This window comes from Hippopotamus amphibius, chromosome 5 (genome assembly GCF_030028045.1).
Source record: "Hippopotamus amphibius kiboko isolate mHipAmp2 chromosome 5, mHipAmp2.hap2, whole genome shotgun sequence".
NCBI lineage: Eukaryota > Metazoa > Chordata > Mammalia > Artiodactyla > Hippopotamidae > Hippopotamus > Hippopotamus amphibius.
The window spans coordinates 28,656,167-28,682,160 of record NC_080190.1 but is presented as its reverse complement, the minus strand read 5'-3'; the positions used below and the strand labels follow the sequence as shown (position 1 = coordinate 28,682,160).

The 25,994-nt window shown below is 35.8% G+C and overlaps 1 protein-coding gene and 1 pseudogene across 16 annotated transcripts in view; one reads left to right on the top strand and one right to left on the bottom strand.

The window, feature by feature from the left end:
- The window catches only part of BTRC (beta-transducin repeat containing E3 ubiquitin protein ligase), a 176,015-nt gene that overhangs the window by 80,948 nt on the left and 69,073 nt on the right, over positions 1 to 25,994 (top strand). For 10 of the 16 annotated variants that reach the window (XM_057734604.1, XM_057734594.1, XM_057734600.1 and 7 more), the window contains one exon: positions 15,938 to 16,015. The exons of 5 other annotated variants lie outside the window; for them this stretch is intronic. In XM_057734604.1, the coding sequence (XP_057590587.1) occupies positions 15,938 to 16,015 (78 nt within the window). Of the gene's footprint in view, positions 1 to 5,776; positions 5,801 to 15,937; positions 16,016 to 25,994 lie in introns of all 16 variants that reach the window. One more of the 16 variants, XM_057734607.1, reaches the window with a different exon arrangement.
- LOC130853190 (small integral membrane protein 30-like) lies at positions 24,896 to 25,073 on the bottom strand (annotated as a pseudogene).

Sequence of the window (25,994 nt, the reverse complement as noted above, 5' to 3'; positions counted from 1 at the left end):
CTTAAATTTTAAATCCTTTAGGCCAACACTTCCTTGGTGTCTGGCTACTTAGAGACCTGTGAGAATGTAGTCAGTGTGAATTACATTAGTTGTTTTCTGTTTAAAAACATATTTTCCCTCATTATATATAAATATATGTATATATATATTTAAAAATTTCTGTAGTGGAGATGAGCAGAAAATGAGAAAACAGAATTTAAATACAGTAAAAGCAAAAGTTAGAGCTTAAACTCAGGTATCCTGAATAAGGAGTATAGTTTACCTAGTTGGCACTTTAAGAGGAAAGCAAGGGCTATAAAGCAAAGTATGATGTTTGATTTCATACCAGTAAGTTGCTATTCTTAAGGCATACCTTTCAACACCTGTGTTGGACCATGTTATTCACCCTCGGAAACCAAAAATCTATATAAGTCAATGAGTGGAGATTGTATTTGTAATTTTAAAGACCAGAAAATTTTGTATAATAGACTTTGTATAATTCGTGGAAAAGTCCATAGGATAATAAGCCCACAGAATAATAATTTCTTAATAATAATAAGGAAAAAAGAGTAATTAAATAAGGGATAGTGCACAGTAGAAATAGACACCTAAACACAAATCTTAACTGAGCCCAATCTGATTTCCATAAATTTACTTATTGGGATGATTTTATTTTCATTCCAAAGTGGATTGGCATTTGGGGATATTACAGTTTATCAATTTTAAAGGAATCCTAAATTTCTTCTACAATATAGTTGAATTGTAATAAAATGGGAACACCAAGGCAGGGAAGTTATCCAAGGTGGTAAAAGTCATTTAGCAGGAAAAAATCAGGAACAGGAATGACAGAAATAACTATTCTGCAGAGAGAACGGATTTTGGCACGCATCCTAAGGATTCTGTAGTTCTCAACCCCATTTTGAGAAATCAAAAAGATCTACAGAATGCAGATGTCTTTGAGTTACAAAAATAACCAGATGTCCTTATTAGTAGAAGCAAATGTTTGTCTCTTAATTCACACAAAACTATATACATAGGTTCACTGGATGAAATATTGTGTAAATATGGCAGCAAAGAAAATTGTGGCATGAAAGGGTCTGTTCTAAACATATAAGCATGAAGGTTCTATCTTGAAAAGGAAAAAATTTTCTTTTATTTTTAAATTTTTAATTAATTAATATTTTTTGGCTGCATTGGGTCTTTGTTGCTGCTTGCACGCTTTCTCTATTTGCAGCGAGGGGGGTCTACTCTTTGTGGCGCACAGGCTTCTCATTGCGGTGGCTTCTCTTGTTTCGGAGCACAGGATGTAGGCATGTAAGCTTCAGTAGCTGCAGCACGTGGGCTCAGTAGTTGTGGCTCTCGGGCTCTAGAACGCAGGCTCAGTAGTTGTGGCACACAGGCCTAGTTGCTCTGTGGCATGTGGGATCTTCCCGGACCAGGGCTTGAAGCTGTGTCCCCTGCACTGGCAGGCAGATTCTTAACCACTGTACCACCAGGGAAGCCCCCGAAATTTCTTTTAGATTCAGGTGGATTTAAAGGTAAGAGAAGTAAATTAAACTATTTATACCTTCGCTCACCATAATAGGTGAGATTGTTTTTTTTTTAATTATGTATGTCTTTCTATCCTAAATCCCCCTGGTTAATCTTTATTCATTTTACTGTGCTTGTTTAGTTACTTGTACATTTTTATTGTATTTTAAACAATGAAAGCATATGCATGAAATTCATTTTATTCTGAACGGATGATAGTCTTCTTGGTTCTGTCGAGAAAAAACAAACAACCTGCAGAAGTATATATATGCTCCCTTTGCAAACCTTCTAAGATTTTTAAAATATTAAGCCCCATTGTTTTAAATAGATGAGGTTTGGTGACTGCATTGGGTTGTTAAGCGAATAAAATGTGAAAAAAAAAAACTACTTGAAAGGGCAAGGTATGAAGTTTTTCTGTTTGTTTTTAAATCAAGCCTTTAGAGTGAAAAAAAGAGAAAACTTTAGAGTTTAAATGGACTATTACTTCTGATGTGGAGCATATTAACATAATTACAAACTTTTATATAGTACTCATAGTCATTGCTAAGTTAATGTTCAAACCTTTGGTTAAGAAGTCACAAAGCTGAATGTGTTCAGACAGCTGTGTAATATCTCTCCTATTCACAAAAGAGAACTATTTTAGTTTTTTTTCCTGTTCCTCATATTTATTGATAGAAATCTCCCTTCTTGAACTAGCTATACTTTTAATAGTGAAATATTAAAATGCTGTATTATGATACATTCTATAACTTGAAAGTTAACAAAAGCAGCTCTGCTCCTTCATGTCCTTGCCTTGTCACTCCCTGGTGCAGCTCGTCTCTTCCATCTTCTTATCAGAATATCTCAGTGCTTAGTTGAGCTTGTTTATCTTAAAAGAGCAGGAGGCAGGCTTTTAGGGAGTAAGCTGCATGTTCCAGTATAACAGGCACCAATGCTGTTTGACTTGAAAAACATTTGATCTCTTACATTAACAGCCCATGTCACTGTAATAGGACTACAGCCGGGCTGTTGTTCAGTTTTCTATTATTTTAGCTTTGAAATAACTGTTAGAGCTGCTCCAGAATCTCCGTGTTTAAAATTATATATTGGCTGTCCCCCCAGGACTCGTAAGTAAACAAGGTGATGTGTGTGGCCAGAGGGAACATATTTTGTTACCTTTGTTTTAAATAAGAACCTTCCCTATCTAACGATGGTTTTTGTCTGATCCTCGATAGTGTGCTGCATGACTTTGCTTTTGTAAATTTGCACATCTTAAAACAGATTTTTATTTGTTATTAACATGTGTGCTCAGTAACTATTCATTATGAACTTTACTATTTTTTCTCAAATGATGAAGCATTTAGTTTTCTCATGAAGCTCAACTTAAGATGTCCTGCACAATTTCCCTAAGTACAGCAGTTTGTGCAGCAGTTGTTGGAAATGGGCAAGCAAGAATTTAAGGGGTATGTTTGTTAGACTTAAATATTACTTAGTTTTATTTTAAAATATTCAGTTATTGGTAATTTCTATGCTAGAAATAGTTTGACAGTTGGAATCAGGTAGCAGTATTTAAAGAATAGAAAACAAAATTTGTAAAATCAGATGGTGGTTTTCTTCCTTTTTTAGAGTACCTTATTGTAATAGTGACAGAATGGTAGCTTATTGTAGTAGTGGTGGAATGGCAGCAGACAATTTTACTACTTCCTTTCTTCCTTCCTCTATTTTCCAGAACCTAGTTTGTTTTCCTATTCTAATTCTTTTCTGATATGATACAACATTGCCAGGCCACCCAGCACTTTCTTTGCATTTAACCTAAAATACATACATCAGCCAGCACAAGCATAATTGGTTCAAAGGCAGCCATCTATCTGGGGAGTTCTTCTAAATACTGAATGTGTCATGCGCTTTGAAATGACATATCTGTAACATCTGAATACAGAAAGCACTTTTTGCGTTAGCTGTAGGTGTTAAAGCAGTAGTGTGTTTTAAGAATGTCTGCTGTGCAAATTCTGGCTTGTGAGGTAATGACAAGTGTTTGCCTGCATAGACAATATATTTTTCCCCTTGAGGTCCCCACACACCTAGTTTCCCTCAAGCTCATCATCTCTGTCAGGTTAATCAATAGGCACCGTATGGCAGAGGGTCAGTAATCAGTGTCATCGTGCCTTTAAATCGTGTTGAAAATTTGCTTAAAGCCTGGGCCAATTAACATCGAGATGATGAATGGATGGGAAGATGGGAAGAGCCTGACGCTCAGGGGCTTTGTGAGGAGGAGATGCTCAGCTGTTGAGCAGCAGACACCAGCGAATAAAATCAGCCATTCATGTGAGCTCAGTCCACCCACTCTTAATGATAATGTCAATCTAGCAAAATATATACACATTGGAGTTGTCACGAGTTCATAAATCAAAGGAGTTTGTCAAAGGCATTCAGATTAACGAGGCAGCAGCAATAACAAGTCAAATTTGCATAGAGAATTGCTTGAATCTCAGTAAATTATGATCCTGTTTTTCATTTGATTATTTGCTAATGTCTCAAGAGGGAGAATGATTATATTAGCATGCAAAATCTACTCCAGAAGTAGAAATCTGAGGTATAGAAGACCAGCACACTATGACAATTAATCAGTTTCTGCATACTAGCATAAATGCACAAGGCCCAGAAATGAACTTCTTTTTTATTATTATTTCTCCTTGCCACTGATCCAAATGGTTCAGCTTGACAGAGACTTTATATTGCTTTAACAGTGTTTTGAATTGTGCCTGCAGGCAAGACATAGTTATGCAGCTATAACCAACCTATCCATCTGCCAACCAGATTGGAATTCTCCTATCCAAGGCTTCCATTAACCCCCACTGACAGCTCCAAACAGGATTAAGAATTTGGAAGCATAAAAAATAGCCGTTCTTTGCAAATATACACAATGCCTTTGCATTCTGAGAAAGGCTGCATCTGTGTTTTATAATTAGTGTTGGACACTGTAGCAGAGGGAAAAACCTACTTGGTGTTTTTTGGACTTTTGTCATAGGGAGTGAGGCAGTACTAATGGAAGTTCTGTGTTTGGTTGTCCCAGAGAGTGCTTTCCATTCTATCCGGTTCCTAGCACTATGCTTGGATTGGTGTTATTACTAAAAAATACCACTTCTTGAAAGCTTTAACTAGTGGATCTTGTTGAAGTTGAGCAGTATAGGGAGGCTTTGATATGGCTGTGGTTTAATAGAATATGTCAAATGATGAACATGCTGGAGCAGCAATGTGCATGAAAACATGCCAGAGAGTATTATCTTTTGAGGATACTTGAGGCCCTCCCTAAAACTGGTCCTTGAGTAGGATTCTTCAATCAGCTTCTGAACTTAAATGACCTAAATTTTCTCCATTGTATCCTAGAAGAATTAATTAAAATTTGTTTAAACACCCCCCACAGCTCCCCCACAATGTTTTGTCACCTTTCATTGAAAAGTTTGAATGATTTTTATTTATGTAGCTAAATCATCTTTTAACCTTGTAGAAGAATAATTGTTCCTGTTTTTGAAAATTGTAAATCATATATATTTGGAGGCTATAATCAGCTCCAAATCATGTAATAAGGTAATGGAAAAAATATTAATCCAGTTACTAATTTACAGGTCAAGCCTATGATATGATGTTTGTAACTAGCTATAGAAATTGGTCTCAAGATTTTTCTCCTCACATGGGTTGTCATTTTACATGATGATGAACAAGTGATTGAAAATCATAGTTTTAATTCACAACAATTTACTTGCTTTGCCAAAATGATACAATTTTCCTGGTTACAGAGACCATTGAATTCTCACAGTGAAGAACGTGGCATAGGTGGAAAATGTTACTTCTAGTTTTAGAGCTGGTTATTTTATTTATAACAGATGTCTATTCAAACAGGCTCAGGCTCTGTTGCACCATCCAACCTTGAGCAAGATGCTTACTCAAAGATTATTATAAGTCATTATGAGTGGCTTGACTTTTCATCACTGTTTAAATTAGTGTAGTTTTGTATTTGATTATATAATCAACTCTTAATTATCCATGTCATCAGGAGTTGTGTGTTGGAATAGATAACTGAAAACAGTAAATAAGCCACTTACTAGGTCGTGGAGAATATTGCTCCAGCCATAAACCTCTGAAAAGTTAGGAATGCTTTGCTTATCAACAGAGGAACTTTTCTTTCTTAATGAAGCATTGACAAACTTTATTTGTAAAGGATAATTAACATTTGAGATTTTGTGGGCTATAGGATCTCTGTCCTGACTACTCACCTCTGCCATTGCAGTGTGAAAGCAGCCGCGGACAAAAGGTAATGAACAAGGGTGGCTAAGTTTCACTAACACATTATTTACAGAAACTTTATTTAGAGCAGGAGCTTGCAAACTCCTCCTCTAAGTTATACTGGTATTAAAGTGATGGGATGGGGACTTCTGTGGTGGTCCAGTGGTTAGGACTCCATGCTCTCAATGCAGGGGACACAGGTTCGATCCCTGGTTGGGGAACCAGGATCCCACATGCTGCGTGGCATGGCCAAATAAATAAATAAAGTGATGGGATGATAGGACTGTAGTTGGGCTTTCACTTTTAAGTTTTTCTACTATGAAAACCATTTTTAAAGCTAGCTGGATGATGTGGGTGTAGAGTTTCAATTATTAATTAAGCCCTTATTATCTGTATATTATGTAATGTGTTGGGAGGTAGAGGGAGCCACAAAGACTGCCCAATAAGCTTGCGGTCTTATTGGGTAGTTGAGAGTAACATCTCTACTTAAGTGCCAAATTGTGTGGACCAAATCAAAATGTTAAGGAATTTCCAGTAAAATAAGATAGAGTAGTTTTATGCTTTCTTAGAGAAGAAGACAGTTTAAACAGGATTCAAATCAATTAAATAATTGTGTTTATAATTCTAGACTAGCATTAAGGATCCTTCTAGCCTGAAAATTTCAAGATCAGATCACATGTTTATGAGACTATGAAGAGACTTGCTTAACTAGGGCAGAAAAATGTATGGGTTTTTTTTAAATTAATTTATTTATTGGCTGTGTTGGGTCTTTGTTTGCTGCACATGGGCTTTCTGTAGTTGCAGCGAGCCGGGGCTACTCTTTGTTGCGATGCATGGGTTTCTCAGTGCAGTGGCTTCTCTTGTTGCAGAGCATGGGCTCTAGGCATATGGGTTTCAGTAGTTGTGGCATGTGGGCTCAATAGTTGCGGCTTGCAGGCTGTAGAGCTCAGGCTCAGTAGTCATGGCACAGAGGCTTAGTTGCTCTGCGGCTTAGTTGCTCCACAGCATGTGGGATCTTCCCAGCCCAGGGATCAAACCCATGTTCCCTGCATTGGCAGGCGTATTCTTAACCACTGCGCCACCGGGGAAGTCCCAGAAAAATGTATGTTGGGGGAAGTAACTTGATATAATGTGGCAGGAAATTCTGGAACATCTAGAAAACAAGGCCTAGAAATTTATATTTAATCATCTTGAAAACCAGGCCTAGGACTTCATATTTAACTTCATGGAAACAAAGAGCCACTAAAAATTTTTGAGGAAAGAAGACCACCACGACAGTAGTGGTGATTAAGGAAGATTAATCTGGCAATAGTATTCAATCTAATAAACATCTAAAAATTCATATTTTGCTCTCAGTCTTTGTGCCGAGCCACTGGAAAATGAAGATGAAAAACAAACTGGCCCTGCCCTGAGGAAATCTACAGTGCAAGGTTGGAGTGGAAAGCTTATTCATATAGGGATATAACAGAGAGATATAAAGAATAAGTTTCCAAATAGAAATAAAGTGCTAATTCAGAGTAATTAATTCCAACTAGGGATAGGTAAGGTGGGAGTCAGGGGAAGAGGGGGTAATACCTTCTCAGAGAAGGTATTATTTTAGTTGGCTTTTGAATCAGGATTCTAGTAGATGAAGAGATTGGAAAATAAGGCTATTACATGTTGAGGAAATAGAATTCGTGAAAGCACAAGGATGAGAGAGTGCTTTTCTTATTTTGGGGAATGATGAATAATATGTAAATGGTATAAGAGAGTTTGATGGAAAGGTAAGTTGGCCAGATTGTTGATGGAAAGGTAAGTTGGCCAGATCTATACTAAGAAGTTTGGACTTATGCTGTAAGTGACCGAGAGCTATAAAAGGTTTTTAGCAAGGGAGTAACCTCTTTTTAGAACAGTGATTTTGACAGTAGTATATGGAATGGAGCAGATACATATTTAGGCAAGCATGCCAGAAGGCTATCTCAACAATAACAGCACTGGTAAGAAGTGCTGGCAGTCTAGACTAGAGCAAAATGCAAAATTATGGTTAGATGTATTAAAATAGATGACTCAAGGAAAAATTGAAGACCTGAAATTGGCTCAATCCATTCAAATAAAAAAAAAAAGGTGGGGGGGGGTAAATAAAAATTGAGAATTTGTCTGGGATAGAAAGAAAAGTTGAGAAGGAAAGAGCTAGCCTAGAATGGTTGAGAATAGTAAAAATTGCTTTAAATTTGGATATGTTGGACTTCCCTAGTGGTCCAGTGGTTAAGACTCCATGCTTCCACCGCAGGGGGTGAAGGTTCAATCTTTGGTCTGGAAAGTTCCGCATGCCGTGCGATGCGGTCCAAACCAAAACACAAAAAACAACAACAAAACAAATTTGGATATGTTGATTTTGAGACTTTTTTTTTTTTTAATGTGATTCATTTTTCTTTTTTATTCACCCCCAAGTAACTTCTGGAAACATTTTATCCACAGTACATCCCTGAGATCTAATGCATGAGCCTTAGCAGTTTTTCACTTTGACTTTTTCCTACCCAAATTTCTGTTACCATGTCTGCATGTCTGCAGATGTTTTAACTCTAATGCTTCCAGTTTGAAGTTAAGTTCAAAGTTGTCAGTGAGGCTTTTATTCTACCCTTTAAAATTCTAACCTAGTAAATGCTGGGTAAATAGATAAATATTCAAGTTAATATGAAAGGTAACAAGTTATATAGTATCTTTTACAGAAATTTTTTAATATAATGCTAATATTTATACTCTGTTGTTACTCCAGGACTATAGCACATTCTGCAAATGATTTACTATAATGAAATGTTCCATCTAAGTGTTGTGAATGAATTGTTGTGAGCAGTCAGGTTTTTCCAGTTGGCTCAGAGTTAAGAGGTAGAATATAATTTTTATTTTTATTGAAGGATTTTTTTCCCTCAATTTATTTTTCATTTATCTGACTTCTGTTTGTCCATTTCTTAACATATTTTCTTCTAGGTTTCATTTGTTTGGTTAATTTTTGACAGATTTACAGAAAAGTTGAAAGAGTAGTACAAAAAATCCCCTTATACTTTCACACAGATTCTCCAGATGTTAACATGTCACCATGTTTGCTTCATCTTTATTTATACACATATATGTGTGTGTGTATAACTATATATATATATATCTGAACATCCATTTACTTATTTTTTCTGAGCTCTTTGAAAGCTAGTTACAGACATATGTCCTTTTACCCCTAAATGTTTCTGTATTTCCTAAAACTAAGGACATTCTTTTAAGTAACCACAGTACAAATGATACAAATGAACTTATTTACAAAACAGAAATAGACTCACAGACATAGAAAACAAACTTATGGTTACCAAAGGGGAAAAGGAGGGGAGGAATAAATTTGGAATTTGGGATTAACACTACTACGATATATAAAATAGGTAAACAATAAGGACAAATAGCACAGGGAACTATATTCAATATCTTGTAATTACCTGTAATGGAAAAGAACCTGCAAAAGAGTAGATATAAATGTATAATTGAATCGCTTTGCTATACACCTGAAACATTGTAAATCAACTGTATGTCAATTAAAAAAAAATAACCACAGGACAAATTGTCAAAATCAGGAACTTGAATGTATAAACAAAAACTTTGGTACATCCATACAGTGATACTACTTGCCAGTAAAAAGGAAAGAACTGCTGATAGATGCAAGAACACAAGTGAATCTCACCAATGTATTATGTTAGGTGAAAAAAGACAGACTCAAAAAATTACATACTATATGATTCATTTTATGACATTTTAGAAAAGACAAAATTATTGAGACAAAAAAATCAGTGATCGCTGGGGAAAGGGGTTGTAACTATCAAGGGGGATTTGGGAGGTGAAGAAATTGCTTTACATCTTGATTGTGGTGGTGGTTTTACAACTTTATGCTTTTGTCAAAACTCATAGACGTATACAACAAAAAAGAATAAAATTTTCCATATGTAAATTTTAGAAGTGGGGAAACAATCAGGAAATTAACATTGATATGGTGTTATTAGTTCATCTACAGACTTGTTTCAAATTTTTCCAGTTATTCCAATAATGTCATTTATTCAAACCTTATGTCATAATACCCACTCAATAATTACCCATCAAGAAGAGATAAAGTAAAGGGTGGGGAGGAAAAAATTGTAGATATAGGCTAGATAGTTATTACTTATCCTGTTAGTCTCAGATCTCTTATTTTTCACTGTATAATTCAGTGCAGAGGAGTTTACCATCAATTTTGTTTCAGCCCCCCACTGCCCCAGCCACTCCAATAACCTCAAATCACAAGCTGCAGTCAGTTTATGTCTCTAATTTTCTTTAACCTGAAACAGTTCCTTAGTCTTTCTTTGTATTTTATGACCTTGACATTTTTTTGTTAAGTACAGACTAGTAATTTTATAGGATATCCTTCATTTTGGGCTAGTCTGTTGTTTTCTCATGATCAGATTGAGATTATGTGTTTTGGACAAGATTACCTCAGAAGTAATAATGTGTTCTTCTCAGTATATCATATCAAGAGGCACATAAGATTAAGGTGGTGTCTACCAGATCTCTCCACTGCGAGGCTACTTTTTTTTTCTTTTGTAATTATTAAGTATGTTATGGAGAAAGATTTTGAGATTATGTAACTATCCTGTTATTTGTCACCCGCTAATTTGTGTGATACGTTTTACTTGCATCTTTTAGATACCTTAAGTAGAACTTATTGGACATAATTTAGGTTGATGACCCAGGGCAGTTATGAACATTGCTTATTGGGATGCATCATAGTTAAAGATACAAGGAATAACTGTGCTGCTGAGTAGCTCTCCTGGCTGACGTTGGAGAGCACAGGCTTTGAGAACTACCGAGGTGACTATTAGGTATACACAACTATCCCATCATTCCCAGCTACCATCAAGACTGTAGAGTATTAATTTCTTATTCACTGGCTTTCAGGCTCTCCTCTTCATTATTAGGAAGGTACCTTACTCCTTGTTCCTGATATCATGACTGTTTAATGTCTCTACCTCTATTTTTTTTTTTTTTTTTGAAAATTTATGTATTTATTTATTGGCTTCGTTGGGTCTTCATTGCTGCACACAGGCTTTCTCTAGTTGCGGCAAGCCGGGACTACTCTTTGTTGTGGTGGAAGGGCTTCTCATTGTGGTGGCTTCTCTTGTTGTGGAGCACAGGCTCTAGGCACGGGCTTCAGTAGTTGCAGCACATGGGCTCAATAGTTGTGGCACATGGGCTTAGTAGCTCTGTGGCATGTGGGATCTTCCTGGAGCAGGGATCAAATCCGTGTCCCCTGCATTGGCAGGCGGATTCTTAACCACTGCTCCACCAGGGAAGTCCCCCTACCTCTATTTTATGCAACAAAAAGAGTTGAATTTTTTTGTATTGATTTGTTTTCTCATGGTGGATTGTCCAGTAAAAGTAAAAAATGAGTAAAAAGAAGTTGGGAAAAAAGAGTAAAAAATGTTGGGTTAATCTATCTAAAAAGAACTAGCTGTAACAATGTTTTTCTCTTTTTCCTGCTTGTTAATGTTGAGTTACTTTAAAATAAAAATACAACACCACCACAATATATAATATATCCTTTGCCCTGATGGGGCGGAGAAGGAAAAGGAGCTTCTCTACAGCTCTGTGTTCTGCTCTCAAGTAGTAATTATCCTTTAGCTCCTTTCATCTTTTAATACCTTAGACATTCTTATAATACCCACTCAGTAGTTTACCATCTAAATCAGATAAAATAGAGGGTCAGGTGGAAGACAATTGTTGATGTGGGCTAGATAGCCACTACTCATCCTATTAGGTTCACATCACTGTTTTTCACTATATAATTTAGTATAGAGAGTTTGCCATCAATTTTGTTTCATCCCAAGCACCTGTAAAATAAAAATGTGATTTATAATGTCTTCAGTGTAACAAACTTCTACCAAAAAGTAATTAGGCTTCCAACTTTATTATAATGACATTAAAAAAAACAGTTTTGAAGTATGGCACCTTACATTGAATTAAACAGGTTCAGGTAATCTGAAATGGCATTTTATGGGTGTAGAACTTCATGGTCTGAGAAGTAGTTACTTGCAAATTTTAAGTTTAAAAAGTTGAATACCGGCTTAATTGAATACAGTTAAAACTGAATACTGGCTTAAGTTTTTATTATATAAGACATTTAGTTTTGACATTTAAAACATTTGATCTGTACTTTTTTTTTTTTTAAGAAAAGTGAAATATACAGTTGATTTTATGGGTTTAATGTTGACCTTTGCCTTCCTTTGATTCTCTTATAATGGTGAATATTGCTAATTTCCTTATCTGGAATGCTTTATTTTACTTCATTTCATTTCACTTTATTTTATTTTTTAGTTTTGAATTTTTTTGGCCATTCTGCGTGGCTTATGGGATCCTAATTCCCTGACCAGGGATGGAACCCAGGCCCTCGGCAGTGAAAACATGGTATCCTAACCACTGGACCACCAGGGAATTCCCTGGAATGCTTTATAGTCATTAACTCAACTGTATCTCTCCTTCATTTTTTGGTAGTCTGCATTCCTTTTTTTCCCTAAAATGGAGGAGAAAAGCAGAATTCTGAAGTTATTGAGCCTCTGTCCCTTGCTTGTAACATACATTTCTTATTCTTCTTTGTCTTAATTTTAGGGACCTTTAATTTAAAGTGATCATTGCAAATGTAAAATTATCAAGTTAAACCTTATAAGAGATTTCTGCCCAAAAGGAACACCTTAATGTCCTGGCCTGTCAAGGTGACATACAAGACACACATGTTAGCCACAGAGGGCCTTTGGATACTATATGTATGCTATTTATTCTTTAATATCTTTTAAAATGTAATATTTGATACAGAGCAAAAAATGCATAATATCTAAATTTAAAACTGTTATGATCCTATACTCTATTAATGATTTTATACTTGTATGAAATTTTTCAGGTAAATTCATATGTTGGATATAATTTCTGGATCTAAAAGTAACTCCTCAGTTAGAATGTGATGAATATGTGTAATGTAATGAGTAAATCAGCTGCAAGTTGTAAAATATTAACATTACACATGTACAAGAGTGAGTCAAAAATTATCAGTACTCTGGCTGTAGGATTTGTTTTAATTAACTTTTAGAAAAGACAAATACATCATTTTTCGACATACCCTCCTTGCTTTTCAGTACACTTTGTCCATCTGTCAAGCTTTCGTATTCCTTCATTAAAAAATGTTTTAGGCTGAGCTGTGAGCCATGAATGCACCACTGTCTTCACTTTTCCATTAGAAGTGAATCTTCATCCTCATAGGGCTGCTTTCAGGGGACTAAACAGGTGGAGGTCTGATGGAGCAAGATCAGTACTATAGGGAGGATGCTTTAACACCTCAAAACGAAGTTTTTGCAGAGTGTCGACAGTGTGGGCAGAAGTGTGTGGACATGCATTGTCATGCAAGATCATAGTGCCCTTGGATAGCAGTCTTCTGCATTTAATCGGAAGTTTAGACTTCAGCACAAACTTTTTGAAACCTAAGTCTGTTGTGGATTATTTCATAGGCAGAGCCATGGCTGATTTGCAAATGATTTGCCACATAATCCACTGTTAGCCATCTATTTGACAGAATCATTTCATGTGTAAACTCAATATTGTCATCAGCTGTGGACTTGGACGGGCATCTGGCTCCTACTTGATAGCTAACACTTGTGCAACCTTCCATTCATACACACTTCTTTGCAACAAAGCACTTTCTCCATACTGCGCACAAAGTCTTCAATAAATAACAGCACCAGGTACACCCTCAGACCACAAAGAACATATCACTGCATGCTGCTCTTCTTTCGTGCAGATCACAAGTGGGGCATCTGTTTTTGCTCACACCACAGTTACAAATGAACTGACATAAATATGTTCATACCTGCACAGCAGTGACTGGGGAGGCAGTAGCTTTTAACACAAAGCACTGATAGGACAGTGTGGCCAACAAAAGTTTTAGTATAACCAGAGTGAGGGTAATTTTTGACTCACCCTCGTGATTTGTGGAAAATAGAGCCCAAATAATGTATATTTGGATTTCCTGTATTTTGCCTTGCAGATAGTGATTTACGTATGTTGATTACCAGATTTTTTTCAATTATTTTTTAATGTGGTAAAATATACATAACAAAATTTGTCACCTTAACCATTTTATTTATTTATTTTTTAAAATAAATTTTATTTATTTATTTATGTATTTGTTGGCTACATTGGGTCTTCATTGCTGCACACAGGCTTTCTCTATTTGCGGAGAGCTGGGGCTACTCTTAGTTGTGGCACATGGGCTCCTCATTGCCATGGCTTCTCTTGTTGTGGAGTACAGGCTCTAGGCACGTGGGCCTCAGTAGTTGCAGCACACAGGCTCAATAGTTGTGGCTCACAGGCTCTAGAGTGCAGGCTTAATAGTTGTGGTGCACAGGCTTAGTTGCTCCGCAGCATGTGGGATCCTCCTGGAGCACGGATCAAACCCCTGCCTTGGCATGCGGATTCTTAACCACTGCACCACCTAGGGAGTCCCACCTTAACCATTTTAAAGTATAAGTTTTAATGGTATTAAATACATTCATGATGTTGTGCAGCCATCAACTCTGTCCATCTCCATAACTTTTCATCTCATAAAACTGAAACACTTTACCCATTCAACAGTAACTCCCCATTCCTCCTTTTTCCCAGCCCCTGGTAACCAACATTATACTTTCTGTCTCTATGATTTTGATCACTCTAAGTTTCTTATAGAAATGGAATCACACTGTATTTATCTTTTTGTGACTGGCTTATTTCACTTAGCATAGTGTCTTCAAGGTTCATCCATGTTGTGGTTTGTGTCAGAATTTCCTTCCTTTTTAAGGCCGAATATTATTCCATTGTATGTATATACCACATTTTGCTTATTCATTCATCCATCAACGTACACTTGCATTGCTTCCATGTTTTAGCTGTTGTGGATAATGCTGCTATGAACACAGACGTACAAATCTCTCTCTGAGACTCTGCTTTCAATCCTTTTGAGTATGTACCCAGAAGTGGAAATTGTTGGATCATATGGTAATTTCTTTTTTAATTCTTTGAGGAACCATACTGTTTCCTATAGCAGATGTACCATTTTACATTCCCACCAAAGGTGCACAAGAGTTCCAGTTTCTCAATATTCTCATCAATACCTGTTATTTTCTGTTATTTTATTTTTGATAGTAGCCTACCTGATGAATGTGAAGTACCTTGTAGTTTGCTGTGCATTTCTGAAATGATTAGTGTTATTGAACATCCTTTCATGTGGTTGTTGGCCATTTGTATATCTTCCTGGATAAATGTCTCTTCAGGTCCTTTGCCCATTTTTGAATCAGGTTGTTCTTTTTTTTTGTTGCTAAGTATTTACAACTTCTTTGTATATTCTGGATGTTAATCTTTTATCAGATAAATGATTTGTAAGATTTTTTCCCATTTTGTGGGTTGCCTTTTTACTCTGTTGATATTTAGAACTCAACTCACTTCCAGTTGAGTTTTTATTTCCCTCTTTTTAAGTATTTAAAAATATCATTGATGTTGTAGGGTCTTCTAGCTGCTGTTTGAAGTGATAGTGACAAGAGTGGACTGTAATCATAAACCACTGATTAAATTTTACTGCTTTGAGCTAACTAAGCACTCTGCTATTTTTAATGAAGAAAAGAAAATTAAATCTGAGAAGAGAGGAAGAGAAATAAAATTTTTTAAGGATCCAAACATGAGAACTTGGACCAATCAAACCTTTACTATGGTTTAAAACTAAATATCTGAAAGAGAAGGCAATAATCCTGGTTTAAGCCGTTATCAGCTAAGTATAGACTGCAGCTTTTCTGTGTCCATTGCCAACCTGCATTTTCAAAGAACAATAAACTAGACTTATAATGAATATGATCTACTGGGCAGTGCTTAAATATAGATGAAATACTTTTCCACCTAGATCCCTACATACATTTATTTATATACATGGGCATATGTTTTCCTTTACATTAAGTGTATGTCTGTATGTATATAAATCTTCAAATGAACAAATGCATAAATATACACGGTACTCTAGCTTACAGAATTAGAAATGTAATTCAGTTTACTCCCACAGAATAAGAGTGAAGATAATGAGAACTGAATTAAAGCTTACTTTCTTTCACAGAATTCCTCAGAGAGAGAAGACTGTAATAATGGCGAACCCCCTAGGAAGATAATACCAGAGAAGAATTCACTTAGACAGGTATGAAATTCAGTCTTACTTAAAATAAAAAGCTACCAACAACAAAACAAAAGACAGGAAACACTCAGTTTGCCATTCATTAAGTACTGGAGCTTAAATTAAGAGTACTCTGAAGTTGGTCTGGCTCTAGACATCAATTTCAATTAGTTAACATTGTTTTCCCAATCATTTAAAAAATATCCTAGGTGTACAAGTACAGGGCAGTCAGTTGTTTTCATGTAGTGAAAACAAAATAAAAAAAAAGGTTTGTTTGGGAAAAATAACTTGAAATGCATCTTAAGTGCAGGTACTAGAATAGTTGACTTTAAACCTCACTTTTCTATTAAGATTCTTCATACATTAAAAAATAATAATCAAAAGGGATCTACCTATGATGAAGTTAGCTCCTTTTAGTCTAAGCATTTGTTTGCTTTTTCTAGAAGTAAAGGCCATTATTAATGACAACCTTAAAATAATTTTTACTCACCATGGTGACCCCACTCCTCAAAGGTAAAACATTTTTCTTTGAAAGTTCAATTCCATGGTGCTCTGTTTTTAAAAATTAAAATGTTCAAAAACATTTGGTCAAAAAATTAGCTTTGCTTACTGCCTGTAGCAACCTCTAACATCTTCCATCTCCCACTGGCAACAAAAACAAGTTCTTACAGTGTTGTCAGAGAACAGGTATACACTTACTTATTTTACATATAAAATTGGATTAGGTGAGCACCAGCAGTAGTAAAAATAATTTTAATTTACTTGCATTTACGGCATTATTCTAAGAAAAAGAAGAGATATATTTGTTGAGCACACACCGTGAACTTGATTCTTATTTTACTTAACCCTCACAATAACTTTGTAAAGTTGCTAGATATGATTTCCAGTTTATAGTTGAAGAAAATGGAAGCTGAGAGAGGTTTGATGACTTGTTTAAGCAAGTCAGTGATTTGAAACCCAGATCTCAGTCTTGCCAAAACATTTCTACCTCTGCCTTCTAACTCTAGTTTGTAGACAGTTAATTTAGGGGGAAAGTAGTTGAAATTGTGACACATTCATTTTTTATTTACTATATGTTAAAACATTTTTGGATGGGCAAAATTTTTTTATAAAAACAATTGTGTAGTAAGTAGAATTGAATCAGTTCAGGAAGCTTTGTTAAATAGCCAAATGATCAGGGATTGATACTGTTCAGTTAGAGCTTTAACTATTTGGAGATAAACACCTGATCTATAAATCTAAATATATAGGACAAAATTGAATAAGATAAATTTGGAGGTGGAAACACTCTGCCCACTATACAGAAACAACTGTCAGAAAACAATGACATGACAAAAAGTTTTGGCAACTTTATTTAAGCTAACAAACGAATTTTCACTCTGCAAAGTTATAAATTAATTTTAATAGGCTGATCCAGATGGTCCATTTGGAAAATGGATAGGCTGATCTGTTGAAAATTAAACTAAATTTATCTCTCTCATACTTCAAACTGAAGCAGAAGAGAGAATCGTGCCGATTAAGTCCAGCACATACAGATGGACCAGCAGGTCACACATGGGACTAATCTGATTCATTTTAAAAATAAATGCATACATTATTGAATCATTTTCTACTCGCAAGATCTGTTGTGTGCAGTATTTGAAAGGGATTTAATGTTGGTTTTTTTTTCATTGCTTTTTTAGCAGGTTCTCTCTACCCCCTCTGCTTTAATTTAACAACCATTTTTCAGTTTGTTTTTGTTTGTCCTCCTAGTGCTCCAAAATGATTTTTCTAATATCTGTCATTCAGTGCTGAGATCCAAGCTCTGGAGATTAATTAGGTCATGAGGCTTTCCCCCTCCTTTCTTTGTAAAGGGTTTTATCTCCATTCTCTTTGTGAAGAGCATGAACTCAATGTTCTTGGAAAGAGAAATGGTCTTTAGAAATGGGGAAGTAGGAGATCCTCCTGGGGCACTCGCATCTTTTAGCTTCTGGGTGTTTTAACAGCCCCATGAATGCAGATTTGTAAATTTATTGCAGTGCCATCTGGTTTTTTGCTTCAACCAGATTACTGTTGGCTTGTGTCTGTCTATTGTGGTGGTCACTCCCTAGGAGCTTGCCCTCTCAGTCTTAGGGATGAGTGATGAATAGCAGGGATCAATAGAAGCGGGTCACAGGGCAGCTATCCAGGACTGCCCTGAACTTGATTACTCCACTGCCTAGTTTTTTTTAATGTAGGATGTAGTGTGTAAGCTGTTTAAGCTCCCTCTTTTTTCTAATGCAAATGACAATAATGAAGTGTCGTTTGCTTCCCCCGCCCCACCTTTAGTCAGGTTATATAGATAAAAAGATGTCAAAGCTGCCTTTTACCTAGTGTTGATGTAAGTAGGATTTGCATCATGTGGGCCAGTTCCTTAACTTGAGATTCTTTTGCAGACTATTTCTAATGGGGTTTTAGGAACTTTCACCACTGATTTTAAAATGCTAAGTTATGTTCTAATAAATTTAGTGTTGTTTTAAACTAATTTTAGAGCTTATATATATTATTCTAAAGTATAGTTTTACCATTGTTGATAGGATATAACCACTGCCTGTTAACTTGGAGTTATTTAACTATTGGAGGAGCTGAACTATTATCACTACAATTCTTACAGACATTAAAAGGGTAAAAGGGAATATTATAAATAACTTTAAAATTTTGGCATCTTCGATGACATGGTTGAATTCCTTGAAAAACACAACTTACTGAAACCAAAACAAGGTGAAACAAAGTTTGACTAGCCCTATGTCTGTTAAAAAAATTGGAATATCAAAAGGCCCATATGGTATCCTGGTAAATGCTATCAAACATTTAAGGAATAAACAACACCAAAATAGAAAATAGAGAAGGAAAGAACACTCCCTGACTTGTATTATGTTACCATAACCATAATTCCAGAACTTGACAGGCATTAGCAGAACAAGAAAATATTGAAGGAGGAATTCAGGAGACATTACTTCCTGTGTCACCAAGTCATTTTGTAAACCTGCTTTTCCATTTCATTTCCAACATCAGAAGGCATTAGAGATGGGGGTGGGGGGAGAAATGCAGTGTATTCTTTTAATTTTCTAAGTTTCTGAATAATCTTCTGACCTCTTGGCATTAAGTGTAAACTTTTGTTTAAAGGATGTACAAAGTAGCTACAATTTTCTTTTTATTTTTATTCCTAGAATGCGAAGCCAAGAAAACCATAGCAACTGTGATCCTAGCTTTTATTCATATCTGCAGACAAGGGCAAAGGCCTGGGAGGATACATGAAAAGTACTCATTACTTTTTGAAAATGTAGCCTTACAACTGGCAACTCCTTCTTTGCTTCACGTTGGTGCTAATAGGATCTGTCAACCCTGCCTTTCTCTGTAACTGAGTAAATTGTGACCTCCATCTAATCCTTCCCCCATCCCCCATTCCCTTTGTGTATGTGTCCACTTACCATCCTGAGACCATGGGTAGTGATAAATAAAGCATTGAGTAGTGCTCTCTCAACTCTTTGAAAGCAGCATGATGCCAGCCCGCTAGTTATATTTCTTTAAGTGTTTACGTTTTTTCTGTATTCTTTCTCTTGTGTAGCTGGAACCCTGGGGATGCAGAGCCATGAGAGAGGCCAAGAAGCTAACAAAGTAGCTGTCTCCCTTGTTAGCTTGTTCCTTTATTCTTTAAAAACAAGATAAAAACCATCTGGCTCAGGGCATTACATTTTCCTCCCCCATGCACCTCTATAGATGGAGACTTCACCTGCAGTGAGCGTTTACATTGATTAGGGAGGGAGCAGTAATTCAAGCTTCCATCCTCTTCAAGGATACTTTGCAGTCTTTAAAGGTGCTGACCCACTGAGTTAAACTGTCAAGGGAGGATAAAAAAGTATCTTCATCCCAGGAGGTAACAGCTGCCAGGTTTTCAACACCTTGCACGCTGCTGGAAAAATGTCACAATTGTCAGCTGAAAGAAAAATGACTCTGTTGTCATCTTCTGTTAATGACCGGGCCTTATAAAAGGAACTGCATAAGCCTTTTAGAAGGAATAAGTAGCTGTTTTCCTTTTCTGCCACCTCCCCCCTCCTCTCCCCCAAATTCCTGTGTTCTAAACATTACCTTGGAGTAGATGCACAAAAAACAGTGGTGAGGAACTTAAAGTTAAAACAACCCAGTGTAAGCATGGAGATCTGATTGGCATAGCTCCTTTATACAGTTGGATGAATAGGAGGAACAAGCACATCACTGACACAGAAAATGACATTATTGTGTGTATTAACAAAGCAACAACAACAACAAAAAGTCATTCATAAGCCAGTGAACTGAGAGAAAACATACTGTATTTCTGCTCTTTGGAGGACAATTTGTTTTCAAGCAGCATCCAGATGGGTAAATACCACGACATTTCTTTTTTCAAGAGAGCCACTTCTTTTCTTCCTTTTAAAAAAGGGGGGGGGGGAGGCGGAGAGAAACTCACTGAATTTACGTCCTTTAATAGCTCTGTGATGTTTGTATATAATAGCATTCCCTTCTTTCTGATTTGATTGATGAGGGGGAAAGTTCTAATGAAGTCCCTGATATCAGGCAGGCAGATTTTTTTCCTGTTTGTTTTAGGTTAGTCATTTTAATTGTATTGAGTAATTAGAAGGTACACACAGCCAGGGGAGCTTTGTTCTGATAATTGCTCAAGAAAATCCATTCTCTATCTGCTGTTGCTTTGTGTTAAGACATTTCTCCCCCTAGTGGCAGTAGAAAGCACTTTGACTTGGCAGTAGGCAAGGTGTAATTGCAATATGACAAACTATGCTTCAGGGACTATCTTGTAACTACCTTAGTTTGGGGTTTGGCATTATTTCATTATATATGTGTGTTTTTTCCCCTATGAAACTTCCTACTTTTTTTTTTTTTTCTTGAAGTGCTTTGGGCTTTGGATGGAAAAAAATTGCCTGAGATTTTTATTAAAAAAAAAAACACAAGAAAACATAGTGCATCCTGGGTAATGTTTTGCAGCTTGACTTAATTTTAGTCATCTGTTTTAATTACCTATTTATAAAAATGCTTTTGCATTTGTAGACATTATTTAATGCTTTGGAAGAGGCACCTCATTTGAAATAAATAAATAAATTGTACTTATTTTAAATAGTCCATGTAAAAGACCTTAAAGGTAATTAATGTAGGTCTCTTAAGTAAGACAAAAATGATCTTTCTAAGTCTGATGAAGTGATTTGTTTATTTAACTTCCCACTTTGGCTGAATCCTTCAGAGTCTAATAACTTTTTTTAAAACATGGTTTTTGCAATTTGTGTCTAGCTACAAAAACCCTTCTTCAAAAATAAGCAATTTAATAACCAGCTTTCTTAAAATTACTTTGAGGAAGGAAGATTGTTTTGGTTTATTTTTATTTCAGTGTAATCATTCTTTGATAAATGGTGTAATCACTGACTTAGTAGAAAAAATATTATTGAACTCCTGGGTTGCATTGACCATAAAAAGTGTATTTTCATATAGAGACTTGCGATATTGTGAATAAATTATAAAGGAAACAGCTTATATGCTGGTTGAGGTCCATATGGGCCCAATTCATTTTGTGTTCAGTGCTTAATCTGGATGTACCATTAAAAAGGTGGGAGGGGCTATTGTACCCAGTTGTGTGAGTCCTTAAAAAATCTGCCCTAAGAGCAACATGGAATGAGATCATACAGCTTTGCATCTATTGAAGGAGATTCGGTAGCATTCATTGTGGCATTTTTAAAGCCCAGTTCTACCTTCCCTAGATGTCACTTTTTAATTTGCCTTTTCTATCCCACATTCTTGCTGGGGACTTGATTTGATGTTTATATATCTATCTCTATCTCTACCTCTGTCTCTTTCTCTATCTCTGAAGGTCCCTGTATACCCCTCCTCACCTCTCCAATCACTAGCCATTTTCATTATATTGTATCTTGTTTTGCTATAGGGCTGCTGAACAAATTTCTTAAGCAGCTTTTTGCAAGGTTAAAAGAATGCAGCCTGGTAACAAGTTTGTGTCATTTTAAATATATACCTTCTAGTAAATAAGGAGAAGTCTGGCAATCAATCCCTTTTAGTGTGTTATATGTTTCACCTGACAACTAAACCTTCTATTGATTAGCCATTACTTTGTTAGATAATCCTATGTCATTGAATCCATTGTAAAAAATTAAACTCTTTAAAATGTTTTACCCTAGCAGCAGTGTGAAAATTGAAAACTTGTTCAGAATTACAGCCTGCTTTCACAAAGAAGGTAGTTTTCAGCAAGGCATCTTACTGGTTTATGCTTATGTGCTTTATATGCAATATAAAAACGTATTAAAGTACTCCAACGCAAAATTCTCTGCCTCTGGTTTGGCAATGAAGCTACCTTTTCAGATGTTGCATGGGGACAGAACCTATCTTGCCTGTAGCTGTTATACTTACTAGTTTATTGTAGTTGGAAGGAGTCTTATAATAGTAAAATACTGAATGTAAAATATTTGATTCTTTAGCCTTTTTATTCCAGAGTGATCTAAACTGTGACCAGTTATAGTTTACTAATCTACGTGATTTTCTTTGGAGAAAAAGAAGATCATATACCCATTTTACAGATGGAATGTCTAGAAAATAAAACCCTGTATATATCCTTACTCTAGAAACTCCTGGAGGTTTCCTGAGTCTATCTAATGTTCCCCCTGAGTGTGTTATACTCATTTCTGAGGGGAAAAGGAATTTTGGAGGAAAAATTAGTTTTCTACCTGCCATGACTATTTTTTTCAGAAAAATAAAATAACATTTTTTATTAATTAACTGGACAAACCTCTAATACTTTATCCCCTAAATGTTAACTGCATGCTTTTATATCCTCTCTTTTATATTTATGATGAAAACTCAAAGTTTTCATGCAGTGAATTATATAGATATTAATTGCATGTCAGTGAATTTTTGGTAAATCTTTCCAGCTGTGTCACCACCACCCCAAACAATTATAGGACATTTTCATTACACGAGAAAGTTCCCTTGTTATCCTTCCCAGTTTCCCCACCCACAGTGACTCAAACATTGATCAGCTTCCTGTCATAGATTAGTTTCGCCTTTCTTGAATTTTATGCAATAGAATCATACGTGTTGGGGGTCTCACTGTCACTCAGCATAATGCTTATGAGATTCATCTGTACTGCTGTGTTTATCAGTAGTTTATTCTCTTATCGTACAGTATACTCCATTGAATAAATATACTACAGTTTGTTTTCCATTCTTTTGATGGACAATTGAGCTATTTCCATTTTTATAAATGAAGTTGCTATGAATGCTCTTTAAGCTTTTTTGGTGAACATGTGTTAAATACTTTTTCATGTGCTTATTGGCTATTCAGATATTTTCTTTTGCAAAGTATCTGGCTTTTTGTCATTAAAAATAATTGCATTGTCTTATTGAGTTCTAGATGACTGTCCTTTGTCAGATATATGTTCAGAATGTTTTCTCACAGTCTGTATCTTGCCTGTTTATTCATGGTGTGTTTTGATGAGAAGTTTCTAATTTTTGAATGAAGTCCAGTCAATCAACCTTTACCCCATGATTATGAAGATATTCTAGGTTTTGTTCTGTTGATAGAAGCTTTATAAGTTTTAGCTTTTACCTTCAAGTCTGATCCATTTCAAATTAATTCTTAAGTATACTGTTAAGTAGAGTTTGGGGCTCATTATTTTCCCCATACTTTTTTTTTTGACTGAAAATTATTGATAATTTTTTCCTGCAGTTCATTGTTAACATTTTATTGTGCTTATTTTCTGTTTATTTGGTTGACTAGTATTTATTTGTTCACTTATTATTTATATTTTTTATTGAAGTATAGTTGATGTACCATATTATATGTTACAGGTGTATGGTATAGTGATTCACAGTTTTTAAAGATTTTTATAGTTATAAAATATTGGCTATATTCTCTGTGTTGTACAACCCCCATACGTTTTTTTAAGCTCTTTATTAGAATATAATTGCTTTACACTCTTGTACCAGTTTTTGAGGTACCCCAAAGTGAATCAGCTGTATTTATACATATATCCCCATATCCCCTCCCTCCCACAACTCCCTCCCACCCTCCCTGTCCCGGTCCTCTAAGGCATCACCCATCATCGAGTTGATCTCCCTTTGTTGTACAGCAACTTCCCACTAGCTATCTATTTTACAGTTGGTAGTGTATACATGCCTCATACTTTTTTTTTTTTTTACATAGTGGGTTTATATTTAATACAGTACTTCTCATCATGGAGATGTTACTTAGTTAATATAAAGATTTTGTTTGTTTTTGTTAAACATTAATTCTCTCCATTTCAATGTCAATATCAAGTATTTTTTTTAACATTAAGTCTTTTCTCCATTTCACTATTAGATACATTGAATACATTTTCTAAACTTTTTCCCCCACAAAGAGATAAGTTTTAATTTTTGACCGATTGTACTTAATATCTAGGTACAATATTAACTTGGAAGACAACAAAACAAAAATTCAATAAAAATATTACGAAAAGACTCCTCAGTGATGCAGGAGGCAGTGATTATAATTGAACAGTGGCAATTTCCTAGGATTCTGGACAAGAGTTTCCATCTTCCTACTGAGAATCCTGAAACTATGAAATATTACTTATGCAAATTTCAGCCGTCTCACGTCTTTGACCTTCTTTCTAACTAGCAAATATAAATTACAGGTGGCATTTTTCAGTGCATTATTTGTTGTGAAGAAGACATTTTGTTTTCCATTTAACATAGTATATCAATTTGTTCCTACTTACAGGGAAATAACCAAGACTATGAAACTACCCAATTTACTGTTTCTTGGGAACTTTCAGACACCAAAGCTCAGTTCTGAACCTCAACAGCACAAAGGTTTTCAGGACAAGGTTTGATTTAGGAGGCCCTTCAGAGTCACATCTGTCCATTTCTCTTTTGTGCATATACTCCCAAACAAGCACAAATGCCTGTAATGCTGAGAACCACACCTAATGAGAGCGATTGCATCTCCCACTTTTACTGCTTCAACAACAGACAGCACCAAAAGCAATGAAAAGAGGACCAGGAATAATTGTGTTAAAACTGAGATCATGATGTTGAGATCTTGAGTTGGCTGGTTCTTGAAGGCTAAAGGTTTCAAAGAAAGAGGTATTTAATTCTGACTCCCTTCCAGGCGCTCCGGATGCTGAGGCTAAGAGATTCCATGTGACAGCGCCTTCAAGGAAGCAGCCATTACAGGAAGCCCATACTTTTTTTTTTAAAGAATACAGGATTTATTTTATTTTATTTTATTTTGCATTTTATTTATTTATTATTTATTTATTTATTTATCTCATTGGCTGTGTTGGGTCTTTTTTGCTGTGCGTGGGCTTTCTTTAGTTGTGGTGAGTGGGGGCTACTCTTCGTTGTGGTGCGCAGGCTTCTCATTGCCGTGGCTTCTCTTGTTGTGGAGCATGGACTCTAGGCACGTGGGCTTCAGTAGCTGCAGCACATGGGCTCAATAGTTGTGGCTCACGGGCTCTAAAGCTCAGGCTCAATAGTTGTGGCACACGGGCTTCGTTGCTCCGCGGCATGTGGGATCTTCCTGGAGCAGGGATTGAACCCGTGTCCCCTGCATTGGCAGGCAGATTCTCAACCACTGCGCCACCTAGGAAGTCCTCCCATACTTTTTTAAAAGAACTTTTATTGAGATATAATTGACATACAATAAACTGCATATATTTAAAGTGTACAATTTGATTTTTTTCTTATTAGTAATATATATATATATATATGTGGCAATCCCAATCTCCCAATTCATCCCACCCCATATCCCCCCTCCCCACTTTCCCCCCTTGGTGTCCATATGTTTTTTCTCTACATCTGTGTCTCTATTTCTGCTTTGCAAACTGGTTGATATGTACCATTTTTCTGTATTCCACATATATGCATTAATATACAATATTTGTTTTTCTGACTTAATTCACTCTGTATGACAGTTTCAAAGTCCATTCATGTCTCTACAAAATGTCCC